Source organism: Pseudorasbora parva, chromosome 1, assembly GCF_024679245.1.
Source record: "Pseudorasbora parva isolate DD20220531a chromosome 1, ASM2467924v1, whole genome shotgun sequence".
Taxonomy (NCBI): domain Eukaryota; kingdom Metazoa; phylum Chordata; class Actinopteri; order Cypriniformes; family Gobionidae; genus Pseudorasbora; species Pseudorasbora parva.
In genome coordinates this window covers 65,863,141-65,884,021 of record NC_090172.1, presented here as the reverse complement: position 1 = coordinate 65,884,021, position 20,881 = coordinate 65,863,141, and the positions used below count along the sequence as shown (strand labels likewise).

Here is a 20,881-nt window from a genome sequence, read left to right as displayed (position 1 = left end):
CAGTATCTGTTTCAGTAGGTTTATAAACATAAAGTACTGAATGAAATGAATACATGGGACAGATATTTCAAATTAGTAAACATACATTTAATAATAGATTGTGTGTGTGTATATATATATATAAATAAATAAATAAATAAATAAATAAATAAATAAATGAATGAATGAATGAATAAATAAATAAATAATGATGATAATAATAATACAAATAATTGATGAACACCACATTTCATATGGTTATTACTCCTCATCCTCCAAAACATTGCTCACAGGCAGGGAATACCAGAACACCCTCCTGTTTGGTGGCATGAGGTGACAAAGATTACAGAGGATGTCTCTCTTCTTGACCTCCTCAACCCCTCTATTCTGTGGTCGCAAAAGAGTGGGCACCTTCAGCGAGAATTTCTTCATGAGGAAGTCCAATTCCATAAATTCATTCTCCGTATGGGACAGCTTGTAAAAGAGGCTCTTGGAGCCACGCCGCACCTGTATCTCCGCCATCTCCCCAAGCTTTGGTGCTTGCGCTTTCTTGACCTTGACGGTGGAGTGGCCATCCCTCCAATCTAGCACATTGGCATTCTCCAATTTGATAACATCCACCTTCCTGGAGTTGGAGCTTGCCACAACACTCACAAAGTCCTCAAAGTCGTAGACCACACCACCTGGACGGCTCCTCATTTGCTGCTCGACACCATGGTGGAAACTGTCTGCGCTCATGAACGTGTGTCCCCTCTCAAAAAACTTTAGTGTGATGTCCTCCTGTGAAATGGTGTCACTGTTCACAAGAGTGACAAGTGAGGATAGAAGGCACCAGTTCTTATTCTGTGCACTGCAGTTGTCCACCCAGAATATGGTGTGGCGTACATCCCGCTCCTTCTCCAATGCAGTTGTATATGCTGATGTAATTTCCGCGGCACTTCGCCCAGCCATTCCCTCGTGCCACAATACAGAGATGGTGTTTTTTTTGTTTGTTTTTTTCCCCACTGAGGCAAATGTTTCGTGGTATGCCACGATGCGACGAGTAAATACTGCTGACTTGACTCCTGGCATCCGTGGCAGCATTATCACCTTCTGGAGGTCCACACTCCGAACTGATGTCATGTCCGGCCAGTCCCTCTCTGCATCTGCCTGGTAGCTTTGGCGGCTCTCTAGGGCAGACTGCTTATGTTTGTTCCACCTTAGGCACTCTGGGAAATCTGAGCTTTCAGTCTCCCCTGTGTGGCAGTTCACATGTTCTGCATGTTCCAAACAGTCCTCACATTGCTCCTCCCCAAGTTTGGCAAAGCTGATTTTTTTGTCTTTTACCATCTTCCTGTATGCTTCATAGGAGCAGGCGTTTCCTTTATCCAGGTAGTCTGAATGCATCATCTTAATTGTGATGTCACTTGGCAGGTACCGTCGATTTGGGGCATGCTCCCGTCTGTAATGGCTCACACAAGGATGGAAGGACTCAATGTGGTCATCAAGGGTCTTCACGTCTATCTTGTTGACTGCAGCCTGCCTTCCTCTCTGGTCCTTGGATGGAACCAGTGGCCTGGTGTTCGACTTCCCCATCATGGAAATAACGAGACTGTCATTTTTAGGGTGGTAGCCCAATGATGACAGGAAAAACATTTTGCAGACCTGTCTTGGCTCTCCTTTCTGGTTTTGCAGGCGGTAGATAAATGAGCGGCCACGGCGACTTTCTGGGCCGGTTGTTATTCTTTTGGTTGGCATTGGGGTAACTGAGTAAAACATCCATGATCGTCTTTCTGTGTAGGTCATCTCCCAGTACTGACTCCATATCTCCCTCCGTCTTTCCTCTGAAATATGGTCTGTACACCTTCTTCGACATTTGGCACCACATGGCTCTCTCATTGGTGGTCGACGTGATTCAACATCAGGCTGTGGCCCTGGCTGTGGCTCTGGCTGGGGCTCTGGCTGGGGCTCTGGCTGGGGCTCTTGCACTTGTTCTCCTGGGTCTCCAAGTTCCACTTCAGTCTGTGCCATCGTAGGGGTTGGGACATAATCTAGGTCTGTAATGTCATCATATAAGCTGTCCACGCTGGTGGTATCCAGGAAAGTGTCCAGGATGGTCCACTCCATTGTTTCAGCGGGGGGCAGGACTTGCTGCCTCTTTGATGGAATACCTACATGTGTATCTTAAATGAAAAAGAGAGAAAATTAGTGGCATGAATGTAAATCCACATCTGTCTGTGTCTGTCTGTCTGTCTGTGTAGGCTACTGCAACAAATTATTATTATTATTATTATTAGTATTATTAGTATTTATTATTAATTATTATTATATGGACCTACAGGACAACATCTTCACTCTGATCAACATATGTAGGCTATATATCGATGTCTGTATATCATAATATTTAATTGTACAGGGAATAATTTTAATAAAGTTTAATTAATTAATAAATGCCTAAATAATGACTAACACAATAATAAATTAATAATTTTTAACCCTTAATGAAAATGAAGAAAGAAAAGCCAACATACAAAAAACGCAGCCTGGCTTTATAAGTTACATTAGGTTGTAAGTTGTATTATCCTACAATAATAGGATAAAACAGAAGCTTGCAGTAATGCAGAGGGAAACATTTTCATAGGTTAATATAATTAAGGGGAATCCAAATTAAATATATAATTTTATATTTAGAAGAACAAACCGTGCAATAAATAAATGCTTAGGAACAGGAACCAATGTGTTGAGCCTGAGCGCTAAGGGGGGTCGTAAATAACTGCCGACTCGCTCTGCAGAAGTTTGTTTTTGTTGAAAGCATGATGCTTACAGTAAAGAGAAAGGTGTCAGTTTTGCTCACAACTCACTAATTTCTTTAAACAGCGGACATAGTCTTCAAACAGCGGACGCGAAGAGAGTGCGTTTTAAGTTGAACAGACACCTGTTGCCGTTTCTCTGTCTGTTCGTTAGTAAGATAATTCGAAAAGTACTGTACGGATTTGGATGACATTTTCGGACAACATGGGTATTAGGACAAGGAACAGATGACTACATTTTGGTGGTGATCCGGAACACGGGACATTTGGAATTTGTAATGCTACATTGACCGCGGTTATTATGCTCTCCGAGTGCTTTTCTAGTTATTGAATATTTTTCCACCGCTGATTGGATTATAACTTTGTGTCATGAACAACAAAATGATGACATGGCATCGGCGATGATGTGAAGTTACAGAGGATAAAGTTACAGCTAGGAGCAGGGAGGATCAGGGGGAGGTAAGCAAAGCTATTTGAAACATCGCCTGTTAATTAGCATAATGCTTTCTGAATGGACCTCTGAGAGGAAGTCCCGCCCTGGCGGCTGACAGGTGTTTATATTGTGATAGCCTAGCCTCTAAATGTTTAATCTGTCACTGTTACTTACCATTCTCCGGGTATTTTCTTTTCAACGCCAGTTCGACCATCTTCTTTCCCCTGCTTTGTGCCATCTCAAACAAAATTTGTGGGAAGTTAGAAGGGTGAAATCGCAAATGTTAAAACCGTCTCGTGAGGATGCCGCTAAATCAGCTGTGTGTGTTCACCATGGAAACAGTAACTGCGCTGCGTAGCAACACGGTTATTTTTTGTTGGGTAAAACAAAACAAGAATACAGTAATGGATGTTACTGTACTCATGCTTTGTTTCACTAGGCCTTTTTGCAGTTACTGTACAAACGACTACCATTTTTCACCAAAACGACACACATTTGAGATAATATTTTTTGTCACATAACAAAGGATGCCTTGAATGTCATGAAAATGATAATAACTCATTTTTGACCAAAAATGCAGTTACTGCCTTTTTGTTTTGTAGGGCAGTATTTGTGTGACTAAATCTGCCATGATCAAACCTTCAGCGATGAATTTCAACAAATGCGACAGATCTCCGCCTTATAGGTTGCGAAGGTTCATTAAATTCTGCAAACAGTGTGACAATTTATTCGGGAAAATTGTAATGTTACAGTAATGTTACAGTATGGTTTATTGTGTTTACGGAGTTTGGTCTTTTATATCACTGAATTAAGCCACGTTAAGCGTTTTTCACGTTAAGCTTTTTAGAATGTCTCAGGGACATTCATCTTATTTAGGCTTGTCGATAAATCAATTAATCGTACGATAAAAAAAATGAGCTCTATAATTTTTACAGCTGCGATTATATCCATTTGCAGGCTTGTTTGTTTTCCTCGTCTCTCTCGTTGACGGAGCGCGCGCCTTGTTTGGTGAGGTGTTTAAACCAAGCGGCAACCTCCCGCGATCTCTCTTGAAGCCAATACGGAAGTAATGTAAACTGCAATTCCTCAACTGGCCACTAGGGACAGGCTCCAGAAGGGAGCAGAATCTCATTGAGCCCCATGTTAAAATTCTCAACTTTAAAGCAGAAAAAAACATGTTTACAGCCTGGTACAAATTGTGGTTTTGGCTTATAAGGCTAATTTTGATCTTCATGACAACTCTAAGGGGGGTGAATTTTTTTATAACTCATTCGTTTACGTTATATAAAGCCTTAAGGTTCTGCATAATTAAGGGCGTGGTTACAAGTGGACAGCCATTTATATGCCGTCTATAGTTATTGCGTCACCTCAGCTCCGCGCACATCCCGCCTTTTTGCCCATTTTCTGTTATCCGGGAGTGACACGCGATGACTCGCTCACAAGATGGCAACGCCCAGCTCGCCCATACTTTAAGCTTCAGAGCGGCTTATCGGAATCCTATGGGTGACGTCACGGACACTACGTCCATATTTTTTTACAGTCTATGGTTTAAACTCAGTGCAAACCGGGTGCAGTGTGATGAGACGTCATGCTCGGACAGATTCGCCTGAACTCGTGCTTCTTCGCAAAGTTACAAAATTTGACGTGCACAGCGCCAAGTGAAATGGGGCTCGCTCACTCCGCATTGACGTCATTTTTGCTCAGAGATGGTCAAGTCAAGTGAATTGTGCATAATTACAAGATATAACTTTTTGTTTTAATGCTGTGTCCTAAATTTTTGAAAATTAAGTTGTATATCATGCTGAAGTACATTTCTGGAGTGTTAACGGTTAAAACAAAAAAACAAAAACAAGAACCGTACAGAACTGAACTGTGGGTTTTGTGAACCGTGCCACCCCTAATTTGCACCTCATCGGTTGCAGTTTTCATCCATATTATTTATAGTTTTTGATCGTTTTGTTCATTTATTGTAGATATTTTAAATATTTTCCGTTTTCAGTGTTAAATAGTCTTCATAAATAAAAGTTTATTGATCTTTGAAAAAATATACCTGCATTATTGTGCCATTTATCGTTATTTTAGATGAAAATGGTCTCAGAATTACAATATTATCGCTTATCGCAATAATTTCTTTCTCTATATATATGCATTACGAATTTGTAGGGCAATCTGAATCTGTTGTCGCCATTGTTCTTTTTGTCTCTATCTCATTGTCTCATTTGCAAACGAATTGTGTTGCTTTAAAAATGTAATATGAATATAGATTACAAATGTTCACCAAAACCATGTGTTTTGTATTGATTTACTATCTAACGGAGTTATCATAGTTGGTTAAAGAAAGTCGGTGTGCCACCTACAGGCCTTTTGGGTGTAGTGTAGGTTGGTAAAGAACATGTAAAATGGCCATAACTACATTTCCCCTTTTTGATAGAATAATCATGATTAATAATTGTGATTATAATTTTGGGCAAAATAATCACGATTATCAGTTTAACCATTATCGTGAAGCCCTACTAATATTATTTGCTCTGTGACTCTAAACCCTACCACTTTTACTTGGCCATTTTGTTTTGTATGTTACTTTTGTTTTTTCCTCTTTAGTTTCCTTTCTGCTTTTCGATGGCATTGTCTCTGCCCAAGAATAAAGTGGACAGGTTAAATGTCACATGACCTTCATTGAGCAACACTTAGATAACTCGATGTTCAGACACCCCAGGTAAGAATGTGAACGCCACCCTTTGTATGTTTCTATTTCTAAGTTAGCGCGTTTGATGCTACAGATTTGATTTCTTTTATTTTTCATTTGGCAGGTTAGAGGTTGAATTACAAGTTAGACTCCATTTTGTTTTGTTCTTTTCTTTGGCATCACTAATTGCGTCCCTTTTCTCTTGGGTTTAATTATTAGCTTTACATTGGAAATATTTGCTTATTTTTTTCTTTTTATCATCATTATTATTGTGCTTATCCACATTTTTTGTACCTATGTTTTCACTTTTGTATAATAAATCACTTTTATAACGCCTTACTTTGTTTTGTGTCGTCTCTTTCCACCACCATCACTGCAAATTTTATCATAACCTCAATGTTAAATTCTGACCCAAAGAGGTCATAGAAAGCGGTGCTTCGGGAAACCTGCCTATGGTTTGCACTTCTGACCAGGTTTGGGTGGTTGTATCTTAGTTTGTCCATGATGGTGAACAGGCAAACAGCGGTTGTTAATGGCATCACAAGCATTTTTTTGCATAATATTGGTCTTTAGAAAGGCTAACTTTACACCGTTCTTTTTTAGACCAACTATGAACCATGTACACCTTGAACTTTTGATCACTGATACAAATGTGTTTGTTTTTGTTGTTGTTGTTGATGGTGCCATGATTATTGGAGATTCCTTTAATTGTATTGGATATTTACTCCTTCTGCCTCCAGGCAAAGGCCCTCCTCATTCGCTCCTCAACAATGCAAGTGGCTGTGTGTTTAGATACTGGTCCTGTAGGACTTTCACATAGCATCCTCTCCAACAGCATCCAGGTCCTTGTGTACAGACAAAAAGACAATATTATTTCTTATTTCTAGGCAAGAAAATAAAGAAAATGTTTGCATTTTGTCACTCGTTTTACCTTTTTTGTTGTTGAGAAAAATACATTGGTAACACGTAACACTTGTTGAATCGCTCCATCAATAGGAAGATAATTACAATAATAAATGAAGATCAAGAGCCCAACCAAAGGGAACACTGATCTCCATTATGGTGACTTCAAACTAAAACATTTTAGGAAAATCAATACTAGTTTATCAACATTAGTTTACCTCTGCCCCTTAGTGAGTTTCCCACCCCTGTTGTAAGTGAAAGAGAAAGAAAAAGATGAAGAGGCAGAGTTTTTACTGTTGTTTTAAGCTTAATTTGGTGTAACTTTAAAATATATAGTCTTACATCTTTTATTTGTGTTACGCAAGTTTTAAAAACATACTGTTGAATTTTTGAGCATGTCATTGTCAGGTGTATTTTAGTTCTTATTGCTTCGCTGTAAAAACACAAGCATTTGTTACCCAGTGAGCTCCATCCGGCCGTCACTGCAAGAGAGATGCAGATAAAGAGACAATCCATCCGTTTTGAGACCGCGCTCAGAGTGAACAGGAAGTCACAGAGTGTTTCTGTTTCAGCACATGCAGGTCAAGCTTTAACTCACTTCTCCGGTCGAGCTGGTTTCATTACATCGTTTATTGGGACGCATCGCTTCAGTGCAGAAAGGTTGGGGTAATGTGATGATGTCAATGTTTAAGATGCAATTAGAGTTTTTTTTTTTACAGTAGTTATACTGAAACTAGACTGAATGGGGTGAAAATGTAAAAAAAAAATATATATTTTTTTAAGACTTTGTTTGGAGTAACTAAATTTTTTTGAATAATTGTGATATTTAATATATTATTGTGATATTTAATTTCATTCGAAAATGTCCTTAAACAGCTGAACATATAAAATGCGACTGACTAGGGGTCTGAGTCGGCAACTGTCGTCCCGGTGGGAATTTCGATGGAGATCAACTCGATCCCATTGGCTAATAGACTAGGACACTGTAACTCTGCCTCCCACCCTGATCCATCTTCACTTTCTTTTTCCTTGCTAGATTCAGCCACCTTAGAGACTGAATCTTCGTCACACATAAACTGTGATCCGTCGCCTCTGTTGCCTTAGGCTTTTGGCTTGCTTAGTTGGGGACACTAAATATTCAACCAATATTACTGATCTGCCCGCACTGACACTATATGAGAACTGAAACTAATTCTGAATCAAATTCTGTATTATTTTTTCTGTTACCACTATGAAGCTGCTTTGAAACAATCTTGCATTGTAAAAAGTGGTGTATAAATAAATATGGCTAGACTTGACAGTTGTCCCACCCATCCTCCCTCTCTCACCTCCACTATCTAGCTCTGCCAGTCCTCCAGGTCTGCCTCAGCTGTTCTCCTACAGCCCTTGATCTTCCAGAGTTACCCTGCAATGCAGTGAAGCCTCAGAGCCAGCACTTACCAGCCTTGCCAGATTGAGTGGATCCTTCAGCTCAGCCTCCGAACCTCTAAATCTCTCATTCCACCTCGGCCTGTTGACCTGTAGCTCCACCTTGCCCTCGGTGCCACCAGAAACCCTTGACTTTGCGGCTTCACCAAGTTCCCTCATCCCTACAGCTGACCAAACCCCTGCGCCACAGATTTATGATCCTCCTGCTGTGCTTCGGATCTTCGGATCCTCCTTTCCCCCTCGTCCTTGCAAGCACCGGCTCCGCCGCAGGTCTCAGTAGTTCTAGTTCTATCTCGGCTTTGCCCAGGCCTCCAGTGCCAGCAATGTCACTTGATCCCATCAGCTCTGTCATTGCCTGGAGATCCCCTGAGATTGGCTCCGTCTCTGTCGGTCATCCCACAGAGGTCGTTGACCATGCCTACTCCTCCCAGTTGTGGCTGTCATCACCACTGTGCTTTGGGTCTGTACAATCCGGCCACTCTTCCTGTCACTTTTTCACCCCCTACTCTGAGGGGCATTATGCCACAGTTATGTTCAGTTTGTTTTCATTTTCATGGACCTTCAGTTTGTTGTCATTAGACATATGCATTCCTATGGTCTAATTTTTGGCCACAATCTGTCACCATGGACACTATCCTCATTCATCACAGCTGTTCATCATTTTAGTCAATCATCTGTGTATTTAAGCTCCTGCTTGTTTTCAGTTCATTGTCTGGTATTGTTTGTGCACCAGCATACGTGTTTCGCATGTTGGCTTGTTATTTGGATCTTATTAAGAAACCCTGTGTTCTCTTCATCTTCTTTGAACCTGACTGTTACAGTATCTGTAATATTACGTTATTTGAATAATATAACACTATATTGTGATTTCAATCAGTGATAAGTTTTTTCCCCCCCAAAAAATATATATTTATTGGCATTTTGTGCAGATACAAAATCGTGTATCCACCAATCAGGCATCCAGTTCTTACCACATCCCTAATACTGTGTTGGTCTTTTGCTGCCAAAACAGCCCTGACCCATCAAGGCATGGACTCCACTAGACCCCTGAAGGTGTGCTGTGGTATCTGGCACCAATATGTTAGCAGATACTTAAAGTCCTGTAAGTTGTGAGGTGGGCCTCCATGGATCGGACTTGTTTCTCCAGCACATCCCACATAAGCTCAATCTGATTGAGATCTGGGGAATGTGGAGGCAAAGTCAACACCTCAAACTCGTGCTCCTCAAACCAATCCTGAACCATTTTTGCTTTGTTGCGAGCACATTATCCTGCTGGAAGAGCCACAGCTACTAGGGAAAACCGCTTCCATGAAAGGGTGTACATGGTTTACAACATTGCTTAGGTAGGTGTAGCGTGTCAAAGTAACATCCACATGGAAGGAATGACCCAAGGTTTCCCAGCAGAACATTGCCCAAAGCATCACACACATTCTTCCCATAGTGCATCCTGGTGCCATGTGTTCCCCCCAGCGATTTACTTGTAAAAAAATAAAAAAATAAAAAACGTGATTCATCAGATCAGGCCAACTTCTTCCATTGCTGCGTGGTCCAGTTCTGATGCTCACGTGCCGCTGTTGGTGCTTTCGGCGGGGTCAGGGGTCAGCATGGCACCCTGACTGGTCTATGCCTATGCAGCCTCATATGCACCAAACTGAGCTGCTCTGTGTATTCTGACAGCTTTCTATCAGAACCAGCATTAACTTCTGGAGCAGTTTGAGCTCCAGTAGCTCGTCTGTTTGATCGGACCACACGGGCCAGCCTTCACTCCCCACGTGCATCAATAAGCCTTGGCCGCTTATTGACCCTGTGGCCGGTTCTCCACTGTTCCTTCCTTGGAGCACTTTTGATAGATACTGACCACTGCAGCCTGGGAACAGCCCACAAGAGCTGCAGTTTTGGAGATGCTCTGACCCAGTCGTCTAGCCGTCACAATTTGGCCCTTGTCAAACTCGCTCAAATCCTTACGCTTGCCCATTTTTCCTGCTTCTAACACATCAACTTTGAGGACAAAATGTCCACTTGCTGCCTAATATATCCCACCCACTAACAGGAGCCGTGATGAAGAGATCATCAGTGTTATTCACTTCACCTGGTCATAATGTTATGCCTTGATGGTGTATTTAAAAATAAAATAAACCACAGCTGTGCTTTTCTCCACAATCACCTCCACATTTTATATATATATATATATATATATATATATATATATATATATATATATATATATATATATATATATAGTTTTTACAACAAAAAAAAAGTAACTTGTGTTTTATTAATCGTAGCAACAATGGCAGCATTCAATGATCCCCGCTGGCGCGACTGTATGGAGCAACCTCCCGAAAATGAGTAAGAGAATGTTTTTATGCATACTTCCTTTATTCAGAGAATCATTGAGTGTTTTTTTGTTGTTGTTTTTGTCAGCTACCATTAACAAACAGAATGTACAGTATAAGTATACTGCTAATTCTTAAAAAATATTTTTCTCTCTAGATTTTCTTTTAAATGTCTAGAAAATGATGTGGACAAACTCTTTAAGAATGATTATCCTCAAACCCAGCAGTGCATGGACAGACTGTGCGCTGTCATGAACACATTTGAAGAAGATTTGAGTCGTGCTGCTACAGGCTCTAAGCATGGAAAAAACTCAAAAATAACTGGAGGGATCATGATGGGTTTGGGAATTGCTTTAGCTCCGTTTACTCTGGGAGCTTCTGCCGTTGTTGCCGGAGCTGGAGCAGCAGTGGTCACCGGCGGTGCAATTGGTAGTGGAGTCTGGAACAAAAAGAAATCAAGCATGCAGACACAATTTAAAGAAGACTTTGAAGCTGAACTGGAGCAATTTCATAGTCAAATATTCTGTATGAACGGCAAGATGAAAGCCATTAATCAGCTTATTGAGGAAATAATGAGAGACATTAATAACCCAAAGCATGAGGTCAGTTATTTAGGTAAATATTTTGACTCCGCCTATGAATTATCACGATTCATACGGATATATGACATTGGTGGATTGGCTGCGAAGATCTCTGAAACTGTGTGTTTGACTGGAACACTTACAGGAATCGTTGCTCGGGTCCAATCTGGGCTTGACAGACTCTTAAGCAGCAGTGATACCAAAGAGCTCGATGACATGAAGGAGAAAATTCAAATGTTACAAAACATTGTCAACCTGACAAAGTGAAATAATATAAATTAACTGTTAAAAATGTCAGTGTAAAATGACATTATTCCAGGTTAATAATTGCTTTACTTTCACTGTAATTTCACAATAGGACTTTGGTATCTAACTGCACTAAAAAGTGCTGTTGTAGGAAAATCATAGTTTTACTGTGAGTTTACCGCAAACAGAAATGACTGTAAACAAACAACATCATACTGTATTTCTACAGTGCATATGTACTATGACATACCCAGCATGCAGTGCGGCATGAATAGATTATACTGTGATTATTCTTGATTTGGTTTATCTGTCCTGATGTACTTATTTTTACTTTGCTTTTGGCAGTTTGTTTGTGTATTTGTATTATTTGTTGAGTGTCCCCATTGTTGTGTTTTGTACGTCGAGTATTAATGTCTGCGCATCATTAGGTGATGTTTATAAGATGCTTTCATATTTCACAGATGAATCTCATCCATTGATTTATTATTGTGAAAGATTCATTTATAAACAGTTCTGAATGCTAAGATTTATAAATAAACAGTTCATGCCAAGATTAGTTTGGCTAAACTATTTCATATTCTAGCTTGTCATCAAATGTTTTTATTTTTATTTTTTATTTGTCAGATTTATGACTTGGCTAGATCAGAAATTTCCATATGAATACAGAGGATGCCAAGATGGTCTTTATACGTTGTGTTCATTGGTTTTTAAATTTAATACGGAAAGTAGAAAATCAAAAAAAAGGGCTAATTTATTCAACCGTTCAGTGTCTTCTCCCTCCTTTCATTTCAAACCAGAGGACACTGCCACTCCTGCAGCCCTCTCAACTACTTTTACTTTTTCACACACTCCTCGGCCTATTGGGAGGGGTGGGGGTACTGGTTTGCTTATCTCAAATGATTGGAAATTTGATCCCTTACCATCTCTATCGGCCAGTTCATTTGAATCGCACTCAATCACTATTAGAGCCCTGCACGGGCCTCAAATCTAGGCCCTAGCCCGGCCCGGGCCCGAGACGCTGAGGCCCTAGCCCGGCCCGTGTCCGACAGCTTATCAAAATTCTCGGCCCGAGTCCGACTGGAGCCCGTTTTTTTTTTTTTTTTTTTTTTTTTTTTTTTTTTACATTGTTGCAGCCATTAAAATAGTTCTGTTTTGTTTTTAATGTCAAAGTAGTTATTTTTCGTTTCGTTTCTTTAGTAAGTTAATTTAGAAAAATGTTTAGAGCATTTTTTTGTTTGTTAAATTAAAGTTTTAATTTTTTTAAGTGACGACCAAAAGCGGCCAGCGGCCGACAGTGAGTTAACCGCATATTTAATTAATTTAGTCTCTCAAATCAACTCTTGACTTGTCTTGCCTATAATAAAATCCATAAAACACTTCAAGCATCACAATGTTAGTTAATTTCGCCAACTATTACCACCAGTAGCCTAAAAGGCATTTTTGACGAGCTGAGGCAGGCTGATTCTGCTCGCGGCTCTCGCAAACGGAGCTAAACAAATAAAATAAAAAAAGCACATGCAGGTTGTCTTATAGCCTACCTTACACCTACGCAAATGAATATAAATCCCATCTTCAATTCCCGGGGTATATGCTCATTTAACGGAGTTTACAGCAACGGAAGCAAAAGATTAAGATGCATTTTATTCAGCAGCTTATTTCAGATTCAAATACCACATAAGAGAGCGCGACGCACTGGTAAGATAATGATCTCATTCATCTCATTCATTTTTATTGAAGATGATGGTGTTTTTGACTATCTTAGACTTATTTTAAGTTTCATTTACGGCCATTTGCGTTGGCTTGCATTAGTCATTTGCGGCGATGCGTGTTGCAGCACCATCATATCTATCTGACTACAACATATAGCCCATAAAACATTGTGACACATAATGACATAATGTTTGAAAGTCTGTAGGTTAACATAAATGCAGATATGCCTAATTGTAATAATAAAAGACAACATAGCCTAATTATCGATTTTGAAATATTAAACCAGTCAATACAGAACGAATTATTCTGTAGCCTTTTGCCGTCAATACCATGGATATGGCATGGGCCGGCTACTGCCGAAGTTGTCTTTGCTGTATCAATAGGCAATATATTTATATTTAACATGAAGTATAGGGCTTCCCTGTACATTAATAGCACCAGACGCCCCGCGGATGACACGCAACAGAAACGCCATGCTCACACCACGCTTGCAGTGTGTCTCCGTGCTGAAGAAAGGCGCGCTGCTGCTGGCGCGGACTCTGAACCTATGCTCTGAACACTGTGCGAGCCATCTTAACAGTTGCGTTAGCTATTATGGTCTCGTGTTGTTTCCACCAGCGCAGAACTAATTGTTCCTTTTAATTGATAAAATAAATATAAAACGAAGGAGAAGCCTATAAAAAGGCCCGAAGCCCGGCCCGCGTTTTAGGTATGACATGAAAATTGGCCCGAAGCCCGGCCCGAGGGGCGTAAAAAAGTCGGGGCCCGTCGGGCTCGGGCATAAATGCAGGGCTTTAATCACTATTACTCACCCTGTTAAAATCCATGTGGTAGTGGTCTATCGTCCTCCAGGTCACCTCGGTAACTTTGTGAAGGAGTTGGATGTGTTCTTTTCTAGCTTCCCTGAGGATGGCACTCCTCTGATTCTGCTTGGTGACTTCAACATCCATCTTGATAAACACCTAGCCGCAGACTTCAGCACTCTACTGACTTCATTTGACCTTAAGTTAGTATCTACTACGGCTACTCACAGATCAGGTAACCAATTAGACCTCGTCTACACACGCAACTGCTCCACGGACAACACTTTAGTTACTCCATTACACACCTCAGACCACTTTCTCATCACTCTTAACATCATACTGGCTCCTGGCACAACACACACTCCTTCGCTGTTTACCTTTTGGCGTAATCTACGCTCCCTCTCTCCCTCTCGCCTATCCACTATGGTTTCCTCTTCACTCCCTCCACCTGCTCAGTTCTCAGCACTGGACACTAACAGTGCTACCGACACTCTTTGCTCCACTCTAACATCCTCCTTAGACAGTTTTTGCCCCCTTTCATCCAGACCAGCCCGCCCCACCCCATCTGCCCCCTGGCTGTCTGAAGTTCTCTGTGAACATCGCTCTGGACTCAGGGCGGCAGAGAGGAAGTGCCGGAAATCTGACTCTCGCACACTCTTTAAAACATTCTCCTCTCTCCTTTGTCCTCCTCCTCCCCCTCCTTCATCAACTCTTACAGCTGATGACTTTGCATCATTTTTCACAAACAAAACATCTCTCATCAGCAAACAGTTCTCCTCATCACAAACTGACACGCACATCTCAACAACTAACACGAACACGCTTCCATCCTTCTCTCCGCTCTCCGAGGCAGATATTTCTAAACTCATCCTTTCCAATCACCCTTCTACCTGTCCACTTGATCCTATACCCACTCACCTCCTTCAGGCCATTTCTTCTTCAATCACTCCTGCACTCACTCACATTGTCAACACTTCTCTTCACACGGGAACCTTTCCCACAGCATTTAAGCAGGCTCGGGTAACCCCACTGCTTAAGAAACCCTCTCTGAATCCACGACTTTTAGAAAGTGAAGTGTCTAAGTCACATTATCTAGATACTGGGGTTCCCCAGGGCTCAGTCCTTGGACCATTTCTCTTCTCATCTACATGTCATCATTAGGTTCTGTCATTCAGAAACACGGCTTCTCCTATCACTGCTATGCTGATGACACTCAACTCTACTTCTCATTTCAACCAGATGATCCTACAGTCAGTGTTCGTATCGCTGCCTGTCTGACAGACATTTCTGACTGGATGAAAGAGCATCATCTTAAACTCAATCTTGCAAAAACAGAATTACTTGTTTTCTCAACCAACCCAGCACTTCATCAAAATTTCTCCATTCAGCTTGGTTCATCAACCATAACTCCATCAAGGACAGCCAGGAACCTTGGAGTTGTGATTGATGACCAGTTAAACTTCACATTACTGCAACAGCCCGGTCCTGCAGATTTGCTTTATACAACATTAGAAAGATTAGACCCTTCCTATCAGAACAGGCTGCACAACTCCTGGTTCAAGCTCTTGTTCTCTCCAGACTGGACTATTGTAATGCTCTTCTGGCTGGGCTTCCAGCATGCACTATCAAACCCTTGCAGCTGATCCAGAATGCAGCGGCGAGAGTGGTCTTTAATGAGCCGAAGAGAGCGCATGTCACGCCTCTCTTCATCAAACTGCACTGGTTGCCAATGGCTGCTCGCATCAAATTCAAGGCACTGGTGCTAAAAAGTAGCCACCAGCTCTGCACCAATAACTCGTTCAGACGTACACACCCTCCAGAAGCTTGCGTTCTGCAAGTGAACGTCACCTCAAGGATTCCATCCCAAAGAGGCATGAAATCTCTCTCACAGACCTTTTCCTGGACCGATCCCACCTGGTGAAATGACCTGCTGATCTCAATTTGAGCAGCCGAGTCTGTAGCCATTTTCAAAAAAACATCCTAAGACACATCTTTTCCAGCTGCACCTGACCAATAAAGAATAGCATCTAACTATCTAATTATTTTTTTGTTTGTTTATATATATATATATATATATATATATATATATATATATATATATATATATATATATATATATATATATAAAACATGTGTAATGTACTATGTGTACTTCGCTCAATTAATTGGGACTTGTTACAGCACTTGCAGGTTGTTGCCCTTGTTTGTTTCGTTGCTTCTATTGCTCTCCTCATTTTAACTCGCTTTGGATAAAAGCATCTGGTAAATGATTAAATGTAAGATTTGCAGCTGCTACTACTCATTTCTCTTCTCTTCTGCCTTATGTAAAATCTAATTGGTTAGACTAACTTAAAAAAACTGCAAAATGACTGCCTTAAAAATCAACCAAAGGAAAAGATTAGATACAAAGTACTTGATAATTTACTTTAGATTTACTCTTGACTTAGTATAGCTAATATTCTTGCTACCGTTGTTGAGTTTTCCACATGCTGAATGTTGAAGTGTACGTTTGTGTGTGAAAAACAAGAATTATCAAGATATTGTCACAAATATTGTTATATTCCAAGAGGCCAAGCACAGGGAACACTGATCTCCATAATGGTGACTTCAAACAAGAACATTTATGAAAAAACAACATAAATTTATAAAGTCAGCTTATGTGATGTTCTCTATTTTTTCTGTTGTATTGACAATTCAACATTTAAGATGACTTTGGGAAATGAGTAAATGCAAACAGAGAAAAATAAGTGGAGGACATGAGAGTAATTTATAATTTGTAATTTATAATAATATTTTCAGTATTACTCAGAAGTCTAGTTTCAAATATAATTCCTTTGAAGTTTTGGTGCTTTATGTAACACTGTGTAGTGTAAATGATAAATCCCTTCTGACATTTGTGTTGGCTACTGTCTACAGGCCACCAGGGCACAATACAGACTTTATCAAAGAATTTGCTAGTTTTGTATCGGAGTTAGTATTAGCTGTAGATAAAGTACTAATTGTTGGGGATTTTAATATCCACGTAGACAATGAAAAAGACGCATTGGGATTGGCATTTAGAGACATTCTAAACTCTATTGGAGTTAGACAACACGTATCAGGACCCACTCATCGCCTTAATCATACTTTAGATCTAATAATGTCACATGGAATAAATGTTGATACTGTTAAAATTCTGCAGCAGAGCGATGACATCTCAGATCATTACCTAATATCATGTATACTTAATTTACCTAAGGCTGCAAAGCCATCCCCTCGCTTCAAATATGGCAGGACGATAACCGCTGCGACTAAAGATTGCTTTGTACATAATCTTCCTCATCAGTTCCATCTCCTCAGCATTACAGATAGCCAAGAGGAACTTGATGCTGCAACCGAAACTATGGACTCTATCCTTACTAGCACTTTAGACATAGTTGCTCCCCGGCGCTTAAAGAAGATTAAAGCAAATAATCCAACGCCGTGGTACAACGAGCACACTCGGGCCCTTAAAACAGCAGCCAGAAAAATGGAGCGCAGCTGGAAGAAAACAAAACTAGAGGTTTTTCGCAATTTGTGGAAAGAGAGCATGATTGCATACAGAAAGGCCATAAAAACTGCTAGATCTGCTTATTTCTCATCTCTTTTAGAAGAAAACAAACACAACCCTAAGTATTTATTCGATACAGTGGCTAAATTATCAAAAAATAAAGCTTCAGCTTCTGACGTTTGTAAACAACACAGCAGTAATGACTTTATGAACTTCTTTACTAGTAAGATTGATAATATTAGGAATAAAATTATAACCATGCAGCCGTCTATTACAGTATCACTTCAGACAGAGCATTGTAGGGTCACTGAGGAAAAATTACACTCATTCACTGCTATAGGAGGAGAAGAATTGGCTAAACTTGTAAAATCATCAAAATCAACAACATGTATGCTTGACCCTATACCGACTAGGCTATTAAAAGAGATACTTCCAGAGGTCATAGATCCTCTGCTTAATATCATTAATTCATCTTTGACATTAGGATATGTACCGAAAACTTTTAAGTTGGCTATAATTAAACCACTTATTAAAAAAACACAACTTGATCCTAAAGAATTAGTCAATTACAGGCCAATCTCGAATCTACCGTTTCTATCAAAAATACTAGAAAAGGCCGTGTCTTCACAATTATGTTCTTTTTTAGAAAGAAATGGTATATGTGAGGATTTCCAGTCAGGATTTAGACCGTATCATAGCACTGAGACTGCTCTAATTAGAGTTACAAATGATTTACTCTTATCATCTGATCGTGGTTGTATTTCTCTATTAGTGTTACTCGATCTTAGCGCTGCATTTGATACTATCGATCACAATATTCTTCTGAATAGACTCGAAAATTATGTTGGCGTTAGTGGAACTGCTTTGGCATGGTTTAAATCGTACTTATCTGACCGTTATCAGTTTGTAGCAGTAAATGAAGAGATGTCACACCGATCACGAGTTCAGTCTGGAGTACCGCAAGGCTCAGTGTTAGGACCGTTGCTTTTCACCCTGTATATGCTACCACTGGGAGATATCATTAGGAAACATGGCGTTAGTTTTCATTGTTATGCTGACGATACTCAGCTCTATATTTCCTCACGCCCGGATGAAACCTACCAATTCACAAGATTAACAGAATGCATAGCTGATATAAAAAATTGGATGAATAGTAATTTTCTGCAACTTAATTCAGATAAAACTGAATTTTTAATTATTGGACAGAAAAGCTCCACAAGTAGTAACCGAGAATACTGTCTAACACTTGATGACTGCTCTGTCAAGCCCTCGTCGTCAGTAAGGAACCTGGGTGTGCTCTTTGATACCAATCTTTCATTTGAAAGCCACGTTTCTAGCATCTGTAAAACCGCATTCTATCATCTTAAAAATATATCTAAATTACGGCACATGCTTTCAATGCAAAATGCTGAACAGTTAGTACATGCGTTCATGAGCTCAAGGCTAGATTATTGTAATGCTCTACTGGGTGGTTGCCCTGCTCGCTTAATAAACAAACTCCAGCTAGTCCAAAATGCAGCAGATAGAGTTCTTACTAGAACCAGGAAGTATGATCATATTAGTCCAGTTCTGTCAACACTGCACTGACTCCCTATTAAACATCGCATACATTTTAAAATCTTGCTTATTACTTACAAAGCACTAAATAGTTTAGCTCCGCGGTACTTAAGCGAGCTCTTAACGCATTATACCCCATCACGTCGATTGCGGTCTCAAAACTCTGGCCAGTTGATAATACCTAGAATATCTAAATCAACTGCAGGCGGTCGATCATTTTCCTATTTAGCTCCTAAACTCTGGAACAGTCTTCCTAGCATTGTTCGGGAAGCAGACACACTCTGTCAGTTTAAATCTAGACTAAAAACACATCTCTTTACTATGGCATACACATAGAACATTTTTAACTTTCATTATTCAATTCAATTGACTGATTGTTAGGCTGCATTAACTAGGTCAGCCGGAACCGGGAACACTTCCCATAACACCTGATGTACTCGTTACATCATCAGAAGAGCGGCATCTACGCTAATGTTAGTCTCTCTGTTTATCCCGAGGTTTATCCCGGATCTGGGCCCTGTCCGGATCGGATGGTGGACCTGCCTGGACATGACCAACGCATCCTGGAGTGTCTGCTGAGCCGTGTCAAATGGTGTCTCCTCCGAATTTGCCTCACTGGCACGACATGCTCAAAACCCGTCTTCGGCGCAATAATTCCGATCTTTCATGTATTCATACTCTTGTGTAATTGACGCCCCATCCTAAATAAATCTGTCTCTTCCGTGATACCCTGAAAATTTTGAATAATCCGATCTAATATGATTTCCGACCTGTAAGGTTGCCAGAATAATAATCTTACACGGTGTGTTAATAGGCCAGAGGAGAACTGGCACCCCGACTGAGTCTGGTTTCTCCCAAGGTTTATTTTTCTCCATCATGCCCCGATGGAGTTTTGGTTCCTTGCCACTGTCGCCTTTGGCTTGGCTTGCTCAGTTGGGGACACTAAAAATATGATTAAAGTTATTCAACTTATTATACAAATAAAATATATGAATTAGGTCTTATTTAATTCTATAAACTATAATACTGATCTGCCAACATTGTCGCTATATGATAAATTAAAATAAGCTGATAACATCACTGTTTTCTCCAGTACGGCTGTACAGCCAAATCTAATTTTGTCGCAATATTACCCTGTTTGACACTGTGAAGCTGCTTTGACACAATCGTGATTGTAAAAGCGCTATATAAATAAAGTTGATTGATTGATTGATTGAGAGAAAGAATTAAGAATTACCCCACATAAAAAAAGAAAACTTGAAAAAATAGCACTCAAATCAATCAATTAATGTTAACTTGGGTTTTATGAGTAAAAAAAGCCATAGTATGTGAATAATAGAGATTACTAGATTTTTTTTATAACTAGATTTTTTTTCAACTGTTTTATGTGGTTGAGTAATTTAAGATTAGGGAAACAAAATAGCAGCAACTGAAGAGCATTTAGTTATATTTATAGTCCATATTGTTAACATCATCAGTGATAATAAAAGGCAGATTATTCTTCAGCATGTGCTTCAGTAATCTCAACACTAGATGGCCTCAGTGCCGGTGTTAAAAACTGAATGAATATTCCTTAACAAGATGGAATAACAGCACAAAACTTACAGAAACATATTCATACTTATATTCTGGAAAGTTTTCTGTCATGCATTTGACAATAAAGTATTTTTAAATTAAATTAATTTCACTTTTTACATGAACTACATGAGGATCCTCAGTTTGAACTCTTTCTCAGATTCATCATGTAACAGGTGTTATAGGCCTATTCATTTGATAATTTAACGCAAAATCCTTCACTTTGTTATAATCAATTATTTATATTTGTAGTCTGGAAATTATAATTTTAATAATTCATTTAATTTACCCTTTAAATATAAGAATATAAGATTTGTTTATATAGT

At 39.8% G+C, this 20,881-nt stretch overlaps 1 protein-coding gene across 1 annotated transcript; it reads right to left on the bottom strand.

Moving 5' to 3' along the window:
* Positions 1–201: 201 nt before the first annotated feature.
* LOC137088179 (uncharacterized) lies at positions 202–3,757 on the bottom strand. Its single transcript, XM_067452103.1, has 2 exons — positions 3,376–3,757; positions 202–2,141 (listed from the first exon to the last, which is right to left on the bottom strand). Exons 1-2 carry the CDS (start codon positions 3,437–3,439, stop codon positions 241–243), a joined length of 1,965 nt encoding a protein of 654 aa, XP_067308204.1. The 5' UTR covers positions 3,440–3,757; the 3' UTR covers positions 202–240.
* Positions 3,758–20,881: the final 17,124 nt, after the last annotated feature.

What these genes read in the sequence shown, in the direction of transcription:
- LOC137088179 (XM_067452103.1), bottom strand. Translation starts at nt 3,439, where the DNA reads ATGGCACAAAGCAGGGGAAAGAAGATGGTCGAACTGGCGTTGAAAAGA. An exon ending in AAGAAAATACCCGGAGAATG is followed by an intron (nt 2,142 to 3,375) that starts GTAAGTAACAGT and finishes TTTTCATTTAAG; the next exon opens with ATACACATGTAGGTATTCCA.